This window comes from Neofelis nebulosa, chromosome 13, assembly GCF_028018385.1.
Source record: "Neofelis nebulosa isolate mNeoNeb1 chromosome 13, mNeoNeb1.pri, whole genome shotgun sequence".
Lineage (NCBI taxonomy): Eukaryota > Metazoa > Chordata > Mammalia > Carnivora > Felidae > Neofelis > Neofelis nebulosa.
The window spans coordinates 25,576,203-25,593,066 of record NC_080794.1 but is presented as its reverse complement, the minus strand read 5'-3'; the positions used below and the strand labels follow the sequence as shown (position 1 = coordinate 25,593,066).

The 16,864-nt window shown below is 36.0% G+C and overlaps 1 protein-coding gene across 3 annotated transcripts in view; it reads left to right on the top strand.

The window, feature by feature from the left end:
• FAM13C (family with sequence similarity 13 member C) overlaps window positions 1-16,864 on the top strand; it is a 177,950-nt gene that overhangs the window by 85,863 nt on the left and 75,223 nt on the right. For all 3 annotated transcript variants that reach the window (XM_058696377.1, XM_058696376.1, XM_058696375.1), the window contains one exon: window positions 686-749. In XM_058696377.1, the coding sequence (XP_058552360.1) occupies window positions 686-749 (64 nt within the window). The remainder of the gene's footprint in view (window positions 1-685; window positions 750-16,864) is intronic.

Here is a 16,864-nt window from a genome sequence, read left to right as displayed (position 1 = left end):
CTTCAGTGAACAAATGGTATCTTTCTGTAGTGACTGTATCAGATCTATCTGATCACATAAGACTTTTTTTGAATGAATGAAAAATATTGAATTTGTATTAGGTACTCAAGATTCAGCAGTGTAGAGAATGGACAAAATCACTAACTTCTTGGAGCTTACATTTTAATGTGGAAATGCAAACAAACAGGTTACTTTCAGATAGTGATAAGCGCTAAGCAGAAAATTAAGGACAGTGTGATAGTGATTGCTTCTAGTCAGGGACATCAGGAAGTCTTATTGGGAGGTGACATCACAACTGAACTGATGTTTACATGCTGAAAAGAGTCTGTTTATGAAGATCTTGGGGAGAACAGTTTGGGACAAGTGTGAAGGTTTGAATGGGAACTAGCACTATGTGTTCAAGAAACCAAGGGAAGGCCAAAAGAGCCTGGAGTGTAGGGAACAGGATATGAGTGTTGGGAAGTGGGATCAGGCAGGCTGGCAGAATTTAAGCACTGATATAATATATAATAATAATAATGTGTTGTACACTATTATAAGGAGTTTGGATTTTATTCCATGGTCAGTGGGACACCACTGAGGGTTTTGAACAAGGGTACAGCCAGATCTGTAGCTGCCAGCTTCAAATTGTACATTGTTGAAAAGTTTCTTTTCAATGGAAATACGTTTTCTTTGTATTTTATAGAATCGACCAGAGGGCTACCATTTGGTCAAAGGACACTTTTGAGACTCGGCAAGAGTTAAATGAGGTAGGTGTCATCATTATTAGTTGTATGAACATGAATTAGCTAATCATGAAATGTATTATTCTTTTTCCTAGTATGAGGAATTCTTTCTGATTAAAACTTTAAGTGTTTTTACTCTTAAGTGAATTTGTTTTTCCTGTAGCTCTTTGGATAATGCTTTTCCTCATTCTGGAGCAAATATATTTAAAATATTATCTGCAAGATTGCTCACTGTATCTTGGACATAAACCAAGTCCAGTAATTTAAAAAAAATTTTTTTAACGTTTATTCATTTTTGAGAGACACAGAGAGATGGAGCGTAAGCGGGGGAGGAGCAAAGAGAGAGAGAGAGAGGGAGAGAGAGACAGAATGTGAAGCAGGCTCCAGGCTCTGAGCCATCAGCACATTGCACAATGTGGGGCTCGAACTCACTGACTGGGAGATCATGACCTGAGTTGAAGTCAGATGTCCAACCGACTGAGCCACCCAAGCTCCAGTGGTCATTTTACTACACTCTTTTCAACTTTGCATTAGGATTGTATAATCATGGCTATGGCAGTTCCATTTGTAGAATTTTCTCTTAATTTTATTCTCCCTCTCTCTATTTCTAATGGCAAATATAATCATGCTTACTATTTATCCATGGAGTATAATATAGTTTGGTGTTTGCAGTATGGTCTTCTTAGTATGCTTTGAAACATTGAAGTCCTGTTTTCCTCCAAATGGTTTCTCACCAAACCAGACATCACTATGTTAATGTTTGTTCTAAATTTTCTTTGAAATAGATAATTTAATCCTCCTGCTGGAAATCAATATAACATAATTAGGATCCGTTATTCTGAATGCCTTGGCTTAAGGCCTTGGTTTGAAATACCGTCTAGTTTCCCTGCCCTCATTTTATAATTAAGGAGCAGTGGGTGGTATATCTGATTAGGACTACAGCAAAAGGAATGAAAAGACTGGATGCTCAGATGCCAGGAAGAGATGATGGACTTGAGGCATACTGTTTATAAGTCATTTGAAGATTGATCTCTTCTCCCCCTCCAAGAAAAAGGTAATTAGCTAAATTTAGGGGATTTTCTTTTTCTTTTTTTTACTTTAGAATTTGGCAGAAATGAATAGGCAAAGGTAAACTAGATGGCTGATTAAATTAAGTTAGATAAATAACTAAAGTTGTGGAAAATGACCTAAAGTTAACAACATAGAACACTGCTTGTTATTTATTTGTGCATAGAGACAGCCTTCACATTCCACAATCTCACTCATGGTAACAAGAGTGACAAAGAGTTTAAGAAAAAAGAGGCAAGAGCCTGAATCAATGAATACATTGTGAACAAATAAAATGCTAGCTATAAAGAAGCATTGATTTGTTTTGACATAAGTGAGTAGAAAAATGAAGTGATTGTAAGAATCAACTTGTGATAGGTTTCAAGTATTTGCGAGAAACTCAGATTTATGAGCTGGAAATCCATGAGAATGCTGAGATTACTTGGGCATTCCAAAATCACAGCTGTAAAAAGCTCTATTTGAAATTTGTTTTCCTGTATTTGTTTGCTGTATTGTATTGGCAAATTTCATGAAATGTGCCAATTCACTGCTCTGGGATTAGATGGGTGCAAGAGCATTGAATGGAGTCATGATTTCAAAAGAGGAGGCAACACCCTATTTTAAATGTGTGCTCTTCCATGATAAGGTGGTGCTGCTGATCTGCCCTGGTTGATAAGATTCAGTGTGTGTTCAAAGTGGTTTTGTTCCAGTCAGGGGGAAAACTATGTGGGGTATGTACAGATCCACATCCTTTCATGCAGTTTCTGTTGTGACTGAAATTTGGGGGCCAGAGGAAACCTTAGAAAAACTTGAATAGAGACAGTATGAGTGGATCCAAGCCCATGCAGGGAGAGTTAATATCATTGAAGGAGACATCCTACAGAGTGGAAATATATTTAACTGGGTTTTCCCCAGCATTTCCCAAATGTATGGAAAACCAAATTATTTTATGGAAGAAGTCCATAACATAACATTTCTTTAGGCAACAGAGTCCTGTGGAACACAGGTGGGAAATGCTGCTTTAGTATTTTTTAAAAATTTTTTAATGTTTATTTTTGAGAGAGAGTGAGAGAGCACAAGTGGGGGAGGGGAAGATTGAGAGGGAGACACAGAATCTGAAGCAGGCTCCAGGCTCTGAGCTGTCAGCACAGAGCCCAACGCAAGGCTCAAACCCACGAGCCATGACGTCATGACCTGAGCCGAAGTCAGACGCTTAACTGACTGAGCCACCCAGGCACCTCTAGTATTTTTAATGGCAATGGAAAATATATATAGAATAGTGTGTATATCCCAAATATACAGCTGGATAAATTCTCATAAAGTGTGTAACTAGCACCTAGATTAAGAAACACTATTATTAGCATCCCAGACACCCCTTAGTAATTCCTTCCAGTCACTACTCTCCAATTAGGATAACGATTCTTCAGACTGAAATAAATTTGTTTTGTCTATTATTGAGTTTTTCACAAATGCACTGTATGTACTTTTTTGTGTCTGGTTTCATTTACTCAGTATTGTGCTTCTGAGATTCATACATATTTAGGTATGTAGTTTAAGTTTTCATTCTCCTTGCTGTAACCCATTGTATGTTTTTTTCCTCTAGTTTTTGACTATTATGATAAGTTGTTACTGAGAATAATTTTTTTTTAATGAGTTGTGGTTTGGTCTCTGAACAAGTGACTTTTTATACAAGTATTCCTTCCATCTGTAAATAGAAATACAAGCTGGAATTTTTGTTATGTGAGCTCTCTTCATTGCTCTTTGTTTCTTTCTTGTATTTGTTTACCACTGCCCCCTTCTGTACCACACACATACAGCTATCTAGTTTTGTAAAAAGAACCCACCAGTTCCGTATCTGTTTTCCTTCTTCATCCCAATTGCAAATCTAAAGTCAAAAGAGTTTCTTGAGTTTCATGAGAAGATGGTCCACAAATATTTTCCAGACATTTCCATAGACCCTAAAGTTTTATATATAATATATAATGAAGGAGACATCCTATAGAGTTGAAATACATTTAACTGGTTATTATGTATATATATATATATATATATATATATATATATATATATAATAAAAATTTTAAGATGCTACGTATGTGCTTTATTTATATTTTCCCCAAATTTCATCTGGCAATTTACTTCTACTTTTTGAACTTTTTAATTATACTTTCTCTGTCACAGATAGATGGGGCTCAGCTATATTTTGGTTCCAGAACTGGTACTTGACCCAAGGTGTCCTTTACTCAGTGATACATGGTGTAATAAATCCACATATAAGCATCTGTCTCTGGGTGTATTCCCCTACTTTCCCAGTGAACTGGAAAACTCACTCACTTATTATTTCCAGTTGGCATGAATATAGATTTGATTGTAGCTAGTCTCATTTTTGTTAAGTGAGTCTCAAGCTACTAGTCTTTGACCTTGGGTCTCTTGATAAGACTTGTATCTTCATCCTATGAGTTTTAGTGTCTCTGAGACTATGTGATAGGAGTTTATAGCTGAAAAACTGAGTAAGTCTCCCTGTTGCCATTGACCTGGACTGTCAGATTCTTCATCTGTAAGACATCAAGAGGTTTTATTTTTTGGAGTCTTCTGGATCCTGCTTGGAAAGTATTCTAGACTTAAGATCTATCCACTACCCATGTCTCATCCATCTTAATCCTTGGTTTTAATTATTCTTCCATGTCCATATAATTGATAAGCACTCAGTAGATCAAAAAATTGAAGGATAAAATGAGAACAAATATTGTTTTCCTTCCTGGCTGGCTTTAGTTCCAATTAGAAAAATAGCAGATGCATAAAGAAAACTAATGGATCTCCCCTTCCCTGAGAAAGCATGCCATATTGTGTCTTCAAACGACTTTTTCTATTATAGACCACAGATAATAAAGCATCACATCAACTTATTTTAGTTTTTCATTTGGAAAATTGAGGCAGGAAGTAGTTTTTTTTAATTTTTAAAAAATGTTTATTTATTTATTGAAGGAGAGAGAGGTAGAGTGTGAGTAGGGGAGGGGTAGAGAGAGAGGGAGACACAGAATCCAAAGCAGGCTCCAGGCTCTGAGCTGTCAGCACAGAGCCTGATGTTGGGCTCAAACTCATGAACTGTGAGATCATGACCTGAGCCAAAGTCAGACACTTAATCGACTGAGCCACCCAGGCACTCTGGCAATAAGTTTTGAATTGGGTTAACTTAAGAGCCCTTTCAGTTTTAACATTTATTGATTCTCTCCCCCTCCAACCCCCATTTTTATTCATTTTCCCAATGCTTGAAGGCCTAGTTTGGGGAGCATATATTAGATCTTCTCTGTTCCTTTCTTTCCTTTCATTCTTCTTTCACCATAAATTGGCTTTCTTCAGTGATATGCTTGGATTCCTTTCCCTTGTTTTTTGCATATCTATTACTATATTTGATTTGTGGTCACCATTAGGTTTGTATGTGACATCTGCATATAGCAGTCTATATTAAATTGATGGTCACTTAAGTTTGAACCCATTCTTTACTTCTCTCCTCCCATGTTTTAGGTATATGGTGTCATACTTTACATCCTTTTATTTTGTGAGTCCCTTGACTAATATTTATTGATATACTTATTTTTATTGCTTTTGTACCTTCTACTTTTCTTACACTTATTTATGCTCTTTCCATACAGAGTCCCCTTTCACATTTCTTGTAGGGCTGGTTTAGTGATCATAAATTCCTTTAGCTTTTGTTTTTCTGAGAAACTCTTTATCTCTCCTTCTATTCAGAATGATAGCCTTGCTGGATAGAATATTCTTGACTGAAGATTTTTACCATTCAGCACTTTGAATATACCATGCCACTCTCTTCTGGCCTGTGAAGTTTTTGCTGAAAAATCTGCTGATAGCCTTTTGGGGTTTCCCTTGTATGTAACTGTATTCTTTTGTCTTGCTCTTTTAAAATTCTCTGTTTATCACTACTCTTTACCATCTTAATTACTATGTGTCTTGATGTGGACCTCCTTGGGTTGATTTTGTTGGGGGCTCTCTGTGCATATCTGGATCTGGATATCTGTTTCTTTTTCCAGATTAGGGAGATTTTCAGCTATTATTTCTTCAAACAAATTTTCCACTCCCTTTTCTGTCTCTTTTTCTTCTGAGATCCCCATGATGTGAATGTTATTGCACTTGATGGAATTGTTGAATTCCCTAAATCTATTCTCATTTTGCATAATTCTTTTTCTCTCATCTGCTCAGCTTGAATACTTTCCATTTCTCTGTCCTCCAGATCACTAATTCATTCTTCTGCTTCTTCTAGCCTGTTATTTATTCCACCTATTGTATTTTTAATTTATTGAGTTCATCTCTGATCAGTTCTTTTTTATTTTCTATCTCTTTGTTAAGGATCTCACTGAGGTACTCCACTCTTCATAAGTCCAGTGAGTATCTTTATGACCATTACTTTAAATTCTCTAGCAGGCATATTACTTACCTCCATTTAGCTTCAGTCTCTTACTGTGGTTTGGTCCTGTTCTTTCATTTGGGACATATTCCTCTGTCTCCTTATTTTGTCTAACTTCCTGTGGCTTTTTCTCTGTGTTAGGAAAGTTATCTGTCTCCTGCTCTTGAAAATAGTGGGTGGGGTGTGCATTTTTAACAAGAGAGTACTTGCCCTTTTCCAGAAGTGATGCAGCCGTTGTTGAGACTGGGCCAGCTGGGGCAACTGCAAAATGTGCAAGGGTTGGGTCGGTGCAGTGCCCATAAATTTTACATGATGGCCCTCTTCCACAGGGGACATGCCATTGCTGCCAGGACCAGTGCCAGCTAGAGCCTGATCCACAAAGTGCACATGGACAGGGCACTCAGTTTTAACAAAGTGTGTGTATCCTTATAGGAGGTGACCTGCCAACACTGCAGCTCAATCAAAGCCTTGCAAAGCATGCTGTCTGGAGACATGTTGTTGGTAAGGTTTGCACCAGTCTTCTAAGAAAGAGGACTCACAGTCCCAGGACTGAGGCAGGCCAGGCTGGAGGGGGAAGGGCATAGTGTAAACAAGTTAGGTAGCAAATGCTGGCAGCACTGCCCTGGTTCCCACAGATGGCCATGTGTTTATCCTGGGACCAGGGGAGGGAAATGGCACCTGCTAGCTCCTTTGTTCCTAGAGGAGTCTTCTAGCAAATTCTGTACTCTGGAACCTGCAGTTAGTAAATAACTCCCTCCTGTATGCCCTGGGCATTTTTCAAACTGTTGCTTCTATCCTATATATTTCCATGGGCTATTTGTTGTGCTATCTCTTTAAGGGTAGGACTCAGTTTTCTGTTGCCCTCTTGGCTCTCTCAAAGCTGAGCCTGCTGATTTTTAAAGTTCCAGGCTTTAAGTCTTGCTAGTTGTAAGAACTCACAAAATTTGGCCCCTCTGTTTTTCAAAGTTAAATGTTATAGGTATTTGTTTTCCCCATGCAGGCTCCCTGGTGTGAGCATCTGTTTCTCTTCTCCCTCCATATCTGTGGCTCCCTTCCATAGGCAGCCACAGCTTGTTTAACACCCCACTATGTTTGTGCCCTTCTTACCCCCTTCCATGTGACCTTTTTACTACATTTAGTTGTGGAGTTTGTTTGCCAGTTTTTGGATCATTTTCTGGGCTATTTACACTGATAATGTAAGTGTCTAGTATCTGTAGGGTGAGGTGAACTTAGGGTCCTTCTACTCTCCAATCGTCCCTGGAAGTCCTCTAGGGAGAAAACAATAAAAAGTGTTATAAAAATGCCATAATCACTTAATTTAATTATTTATAAATTTTGTACAAGAATAAGAGATGCTACATGATCAAAGGTGAAGAATTGAGGTCAATTTACCTGAAATAGGACAGCCTAAGGAACATACTGAAATTCTAGTCAATTTGGACTTTCTGCCATTATACTTGCCTAACCCAGCTCTTCTGTTATCATCTTACAGAAGGAAATGGTCACTTCAAAAAATGCCCATGACTTCTGGGCTCAGGAAAAAGTGTTTTATTTTCTTATCTGATAAATACTTTGAAGGTATTCTGCACTTAACTTGTGGATAAAGCAAGTTTCTGCTGAGTGAATAAGAGTTTGTTTCTATTTCACTTTTTGCCTGGAATTCCAAGGTCCTAGAGGTAAGGTCAGCTACAAGCCAATGGGCACTGAAAGAAAAATTTGAGTTTAATTGCTCTTACGTGGATTCCTTATTTCCTTTCCCTCTGAGGCTTGTTGGCTATAAAACTATCTTACACTGTCATGGGCCAATGTAGAGTTAACCTCTCTAGGCCTAAGGAACCAGTTTATAAATCTGAAAAAAAAATCTTTCCATTGGTTAATGTTTACCAAAAAGATATATGTTAAGCACAAAGAAGCAGCTATTCAACATTGGGATTAGAAAACAAATACATGCCACATTAGTCTTTTGCCCACAATAAGCCCTACAAGTTTTTTCTGAGAATTTCAAGGTAAGTAAGTCTTAAAGGGTAATTGAGGGAAATATTTCTAGCCTTCTCTGTGTCCCCAGAATCAAACTTTGGAGACATATAATTCCTACCAAGTAAGGAGTCCAAGTGAAATGACTGACTGTTAAAGCACAGAAGAACCTATAACCTTAATATAATTAAAAGACTAGAATAAGTTCACGTATAGGGTAAAGTAGAAAAGATGGAAGATATGGAGAATGTTCTTAGACAGTTTGAGATCCTGGAGGTTTAAGGCAACCTGCTGAGATGCCACCCATGGCTAAATGGAGTTGACATTATGCTTGAAGGGGCTGAGGAATTATGGGGACAGATATTAGCATGGCTATCATTCTGACATTGAAGTAACTGAATATAAAAGGGGCCTCTTATGGAGAGGAAGAAACTAACCCAAATGAAAATCAATGAAGCATGTATATCCAGATCATGGGATGTATTTATAGGAGAAAAGAAATTGATAACTAATAGTAAATGTCAAAATGGTAATGTTAATATAACCTTTGTACCCTATTTAGCTCTTTCTAACTCTGTGGAGAGTAGGAAAAGGAAATGCCCTCTGAAAGTAGAGAAAATTCTAGTCACATTATGTCAACTTTTCTAATTGAAAGAATAGTCACACTGGCTATGCCATTTTATCTGGTAATGAGTAAAACCTAGTATATCTGAAAGAAACCAACAATCACAAGTTCTTTGATACCATATTGGACTCCTTTTATGAGTCCTTACAAAAAGAGTGTAATAGAATCTTTTTAATGAAATAAATATTCTGAAGTGCAGTACTATTCTGAAGATTCCATCAGGAGTCCACTGAGTTTACAGAATAGAGTTGGAATATTTTAGGTGTTAACTGACTGTACAGGGCATCCTAGAGATGTGTTCTATACCTATGGCTGCTTTGAAGTTTAGTTTTGACCTTATCAAAAATAGCTGGGACATTTCTAGATTTGTTTGTGGTATCATCACTCTCAGTGACTGGCAAAAAACTAGAGGAAGAAAAAAACGCCCAAAGTGCAATTGGATTCAGTCTTTTCTTGTGCTACAGCCTGACTGAGGTTCTACCATAAAGAAACAATATCTTTAGGAGTGCCATTGGAATTTTCAAGAAGGGTCTGTGTTATAAGAAACAAGTGTAATAAATTGTTCACATGCAGCAAATGTTCCATAATGACCTAACATCAATAATAAGTTCTTATTTCACAAAGTGGACATCTATTTTACATAGCTTGCCGTGAAAGAGATCATTTATCTACCAGAAACCAGCATGAAAAATTCACAATTCTTTTACATCAGTACTGTTGTTACTCTTTGTTTGTTGAGTTATGCTAGTCAAAATAACTCGACATTAGCCTCAACATTAAAGATACCTGCCTCTTTACAGTCTATGAAGAATCCTTTAATACTTTAATTTTTTTAAAAGTAGACCAATTTTCACATTTGTAGTGCTCCTTTCTGAGCCTATATGTATGTGTCTATACATGTGTCTCCATGCAAAGAATTTAATTGTCTTTTTATTACCATCCAAAGGTTAGTATATAGATATTTTGGCCTCAAGTTGTATCAGACCTCAAGGTGGTACTTACTGTTTCATTTGAAATGTTTCTCCCTCAAAATTGTTTTAATTTTGAGAAAATAATATAATAAGAGGCTGCTTTAGGCCTTTGATACTCTTCAGTTAGCTGAATGGTATTATTTCTGAAGGAATAATAATCAGCTGTATTTTTCTAGTAAAATGCAAATCTAGACTATAGGGGTTGGCCATAGTTCAGAATTAATTGAATATTTTCCTCTTTTTTATCTTTTTTTCAAGTATCTGGGATTTTTTTTCCTTGTGGCTTAAAGTCAATTCAACATGGCTTTAATAATAACAGAATTTTATTGACTTACACAGTGGGAACTTTTAGGATCAGGATAGGCTCCATGCATGGCTAGATCCAGGGATTAAAAACTTGTCATGTAGATGGCATCTCTTTCCATCTCTCATCTCTGCTTTCCTATACTGGCTCTATTTTTAGATTGACCTTTCTCTAGGGACATTATTCTTACAGCTAGCAATTCCAGTGTATATTAATTTTTTATTACTGTGTATCAAATTAACAAAAGCTTACTGGTTTTGAAGGCTTATTTATTAGCTCATAGTTATGTAGGTCATAAATCTGGGTGGATTCACTTGGATTCTCTGCTCAAGTTCTCATAAAACTGAAATGAAGCATTGGCTACAATAGGTTCTTATCTGGAGATTCTGAAGAAGTTTCCATGTCCAAGTTCATTCAGGTTGTTACTTGAATTTACTTTTTCAGGGTTGTAGGATTATGGTCCCTGCTTCCATGCTAATCATCAGCTGAGGGCAGCTTTCAGATTTTAGAGGTTACCTGCATTCCTTCTCACATGACTGCCTTCATCACTGAGCCACCAACAGCAACAGCACACCAAATCCTCCTGTGCTTCAAATTTCTCTGATGTTGTCTTTTGCCGCCAGCTGGAAGAAACTACCTGCCTTAAAGGGCTCACCTGATTGGGTGATGATCTCTATATCTTTGGTCAACTGAGTTAAGATTTAATTAAATCTGCAAAATCCCTCATAGCAGCACCCAGATTAGTATTTGAATAATGAGGGTACATGAATCTTGGGCCATTCACAGAGTAAAAGGGTAGAAAGTCCTAACTTCAGTTTCATTTATGTAGGTTGGGGCATGGAGCTTCTGGCTGAACCAGTCACTATGACCTTGAGGTTTGGAATTAACTGATTGGCTAGATGTAGACTATATTTCCCACTTTAGATCTGGGAGTGCTGTCATCAGAAGGTGTATAAATGGATGCTGGAATGCATAATACTCATCTCTGAAACATGGTATCCAATGTAATTTTCCTGTGTGCTGGACTACTTAAGGATGTCATTTGGAAATTTTTTGGTATGGTTTTCTGAGTTGAGATAAAGTGACCTTCCTTCCTTACCAAGGTTTCTTCCTCAGCTGGCACAGTGTCCTATTATCATTTAATTTCAGACAATTTCTTGTCAGTTGTCAATGAGGACATCCTGTAGCCAACATGTACTTAGTTGCAGTTGCATGAACGACACAGCAAAGAAACTCAGAACAGTTTCCAGGCTGGTTTAATCTGTCCTGCCATTCAGAGGCAACTATCCAGCCTGGCTTTTTGTTTCTGGGAGAATCAGATCTAAGGTCCTCATTCTCAGGAGAATCCTTAGATGCTGGCAGAAAAGGCAGAAGCTATGCCAACAATTGCCTATATTCTTCCTCATCTGAGAATTAGAAAAACTACAGAGGTGTTGAGCTGAGCAGAGGAGGTGTGGTAACCCCTACCATAGCTGATCGACCTGTGTTTGCCATTTGTCTACTGGCCTTCCCCATCTGCCACACTCCACTAGAGTTTTGTCCCATTGGCTCCTGCTCTTTCTTCTGCTATACTCTCATGATTCTTCTCCTTGTTGCTCATTCTTTTGTTTAAATCTCTTCATACTGCTAGTTTTTTGCTCTCTCATGGAAAACTAGAGCAGGCTGTGTCTACTGCAGTGACTCTCAGGTGTGCTGTAGTTTTTACTGCTTCATAGAAAAAAAAAAGAAAGAAAAAAAAAACCAAGAACAATGCAGTGAGTTTTTCCATAAAGCTGGATGCTTTTATTTAGAGATTGGTCTTTTATTTAGAGATTGTTCTAAAATTTCCATTTTCTGATGAAATGATGGGAAGGGTTTATTTGTTTATTTGTTTTCCCACATGCTCTTACTTGGCAGGATATAAAGCTAACAGCCATATATATATATATTCCCTTGACCCCTAATAGCTTTAAAAAATATTTCTGCTCGTTCTAAGACTGAAATTTTGCCTTAAAGCTAAGACTTTTTGAATATTTTCTCTAAGGAGTAATTCTTTCTTTTAACAGTGTTTATTTAGAAGCAACTATGTACCCAGCTCTGGATTTGGTACTAGGATGGTGTGTGGGGCTGCAGTAGAAGAATGAAATTTGTAATCTCCACTTTCCAGGGAGATAGAAATACACATCAACTTAATATCCTATAGTCTGGCCTTGCTAGTGTTGGTATATTTTTATTTTTTAAGATATTATTGGCTTTCTTAGGGCTATAAAAATCAGATTTTAAAACAGGTAGATGATTTTTTTTGGTTTTCTAAAAAAAATTCATATTTGAGGAAATAACTAATACTTTTCAGTGTGATCTGCCACCTTTAAGGCATAGATAGGTAGTGTATTTCATCTGACATGTGATTTTATGATTTTTGATGGAATAGTTATTGATCTCTAATATTCATTGAATTTTAGAAATTGAAGTGGTTAAGGTAGTGGCATCAGGAAAAACAAGGGGCCTAAAGCCCAGCATAGTTGTATGGTTTGCCCAGGGACACAGAATAAGCCAGTGGTAGATTTATGATTAAAAGCTCCTATGGGGCCAGTACTGTGCCATGTTTTACTGAGTTTAGTTTTTCTTCTTTTTTTAAATTGAACTATAATGGACATACAGCATTATAGTAGTTTCAGATGTACAATGTAATTATTTGGCACTTGTACACCCTAAAAAATGTTCATCACAAGCGATGTAGTCTGTTACCATAAAAAGTTACAAAAAATTTTTTCTTGTGATGACAATTTTCAGGATACATCTCCCAGCAACCTTCAAATACTACAGTACAGTTGGCTATAGTCACTATGCTGCACACTGCATCTCCATAACCCATTAATTTCACAACTGGGAGTCTGTACCTTCTGATCCCCTTCAGCCATTTTGCTCACCCCTAAATCCCCCAACAGAGTGGCAACCACCACTCTGTTCTCCCTATCAATTAGTTTTGTTTTCTTTGTAGATTTCACATGTAAGTGAGATCATATGGTATTTATCTGACTTATTTCACTTAGAATAATATTTTCAAGGGCCATCTATGTTGTTGCAATTTCATTTTCATTCATTCATTCATTTTTGGTTTAATTCCAGTGTAGTCAACAGACAGTGTAGTATTAGTTTCAGTTGTATAAAACAGTGATTCAACAATTTCATGTATTACCCAGAACTCATCAAGATAAGTGTATTCTTGATGGATATGTAGGCTCTTTCGATAATTTTACTATTGTTGAGAGTGCTGCTGTAAACATTAGGGTACATGTGCCCCTATGCATCATCACTTCTATATCCCTTGGGTAAATTCCTAGCAGTGAATGGGTAAAGAAGAAGTGGTTTATATATGCAATGGAATACTACTTGGCAATGAGAAAGAATGAAATCCTGCCATTTGCAGCAACGTGGATGGGACTGGAGGGTTCACTTATGCTAAGTGAAATTGAGAAACTTAACAGAAAACCATGGGGGAATGGAAGGGAGAATAAAAAGTTACAGAGAGGGAGGGAGGCAAATACAGAGAACAAACTGAGGGTTGATGCGGGGAGGGGGAAAGGGGAAAGTGGGTGATGAGCATTGAGGACGGCACTTGTTGGGATGAGCACTGGGTGTTATATGGAAGCCAATTTGACAATTAAATAGATTAATATTAAATAGATGATAGATAGATAGATAAGTGTGTTCTTAATTCTCAAGATTTTATTCTTTTTTATGTCTGAGTAGTATTCCATATTTGGTCTATACACATAACCATATCTCCTTTATCCTTTCATTTGTTGATAGAAACACTTCAGCTATAAATTAATCCTGCAATGAATATAGGAGGTGCACGTGTCTTTTTGAATTGTGTTTTCATTATCTTTGAGTGAATACCTGGAAGTGGAATTTCTGGATCATATGGTATTTCTGTCTTTAATTTTTTGAGGAACCTGCTTATCATTTCCATAGTGAATTCACATTCTCACCAACAGTGCACGATGGTTCCCTTTTCTCCACATCCTCACCAAATGTTAGTTCTTGTCTTTTTGATAACAGGTATTCTAATGGGGTGAGGTGATATCTTATTGTGGTTTTGATTTGCATTTCCCTGATGATTAGTGATGTTCACCATGTTTTCATATGTCTGTTAGCCATCAGTATGTCTTATCTGGAAAAAAAAAGTCTATTCAGATCTTCTGCTCATTTTTCAATTAGATTTTTTTTTGTAATTGAGTTTTATAAGTTCTTTATATATTTTAGATATTAACCCCTTATCAGATTTTATTTGCAAAGATTTTCTCCCATTCAGTAAGTTGCCTTTTTATGTTCACCATAGATACTGGCATATAGTTTTCTCTTTTTGTAGTGTCTTTTTCTGGCTTTGATATCAAGGTAATGCTGGCTTTGTTGGTTTCCTCTGCTCTGCAGAAGTGTTTCAGTTAGATATAATCTACTTGTTTATTTTTGCTTTCATTGCAGTGCAGGAGGGCTCCTCTTTCTCTGTATCATTGTCAACACTTATTTCTTGTGACACTAGCCATACTAATTGTGGTTTTGATTTGCATTTCTTTGATGATTAGTGATGTCAATCATCTTTTCATGTGTCTGTTGGTCATCTGTATGTCTTCAGAAAAATGTCTATTAAGATCCTTTACTTATTTTTAATTGGATTATTTGGTTTTTTGGTGTTGAGTTGTGTAAGTTTGTTATATATTTTGGATATATATATTAGATATATCATTTGCAAATATCTTCTCCCCATTCACTAGGTTGCCTTTTTGTTCTGTTGATTGTTTTATTTGCTGTGCAAAATCTTTTTATTTTGGTATAGTCACAATAGTTTGTTTTTGTGTTTTTCCCTATCATGAGAAGACATATCCATAATATGTTGCTAAGGCTGATGTCTAATAAATTACTGTTGCTTTTTGGAAGTTTTTTGATTACTGATTTAATTTCATTACTAGTAATCTATTCAGATTTTCTGTAGGTATTGTATGGTTTCAGGTCTCACAAAGAACTTTTAATCCATTTTCAGTTTATTTTTGTGTATGGTATATGAAAGCAGTCAATTTTCATTCTTTTGCATGTAGCTGCCCAATTTTTTCCAATACCATTTATTGAAAAGACTGTCTTTCCCCCATTATATATTTAATCCTTTGTTTTAAAATAATCGACAATATAGGTGTGGGGGGTTTTTTTGTTTTTTTTTATTTTGTTTTGTTTTGCTCTCTATCCTGTTCCTTTCATCTATGTGTCTATTTTTGTGCTAGTACCATACCATTTTGATTACTATAGCATTGAGTATACCTTGATATTTTGTATTGTGATACCTCCAGCCATGTTCTTTCTCAAGATTGCATTCATTATTTGATGTCTTTTATGGTTACATACAAATTTTAGGATAATTTTTTTTCCAGTTCTGTGAAAAATGCCATTGGAATTTTGATAGGGATTGCAATGAACCTGTAGATTGCTTTGGGTAGTATGGGCATTTTAATGATATTATTTCTTCCAATCCATGAGCTTGGTATATCTTTTCATTTGTTTGTGCCATCTTCAGATTCTCTCATCAGTGTCTTATAAGTTTTCTGGGTATAGATTTTTCACTTCCTTGGTTCAATTTATTTCTAGGTACTTTATTCTTTATTGTGCAGTTGTGATGGAATTGTTTTCTTTATTTTCCTTTTTGCTACTTTGTTATCAGTGTATGGAAATGCAACAGATATCTGTACATTAATCTATCCTACAATTTTGCTGAATTAATTTATCAGTTCTGAAAGTTTTTTGGTGGAGTATTCTGTATATATGCAGTATTATGTCATCTGTAAATAGTGATAATTTTCCTTACTGATTTAGATGCTTTTTATTTCTTTTCCTTGTCTAATTGCTGTGGCTAGAAATTTAAGTATGTTGATGAATAAAACTGATAGGTAACCATGGACATTCTTGTCTTTTTCCTAATCTTAGAGGCAAAGCTTTCAGTTTTTCACCACTGAGTATGATGTTAGCTGTGATTTCTAAAAATAGGGCCTTTATTGTATTGAGGTATTTTCTTCTAAACTCACTTTGTGGAGTTTTTATCATGAATGGATATTGTATTTTGTCAAATGCTTTTTCTGTATCTATTAAGGTGATCATATGGTTTTTATTCTTTATCTTGTTAATGTGATTTATCACACTGATAGATTTCCAAATACCAAAGTACGTTTATAATCCTTTGTATTGCTGCAGCATCAGTTGTTATTTTTGCTTCATTTCTGATTTTATGTATTTGAGTCCTATTGCTCCTTCTCTCAATGGGTCTGGCTAATAGTTTATGAATTTTGCTTATCTTTTCAAAAACCAGTTCTTGGTATAATTGATCTTTTCTATTTTTTTGCCACTATTTCATTTATTTCGTCAGTAATCTTTATTATTTCCTTCTACCTGCTTTTAGCTTTGTTTTCATTTTTCTAGTTCTTTTAGGTATAAGGTTAGTTCATTTTTTTGAGATTTTTTTTTGTTGTTTTTTTTTTTTGAGGTAGGTTATATTCCTATAGTCTTCCTCTTAGAACTGCTTTTGCTGTGTTCCAAAGATTTTGAACTATCGTTTTCATTTTTATTTTTCTTCATATAGATTTTGATTTCCTATTTGATTTCTTGGTTGATCCATTAGTTGTTTAGTAGCATGTTGTTTAGCCTCCATGTATTGTGGTTTTTCCACATTTTTTCTTGAAATGGATTTCCAATTGTATACCATTATGAATGGAATGATGCATGATATGATTTCAGTCTTCTTAAATTTACTGAGACTTTTTGGTTTGTGGC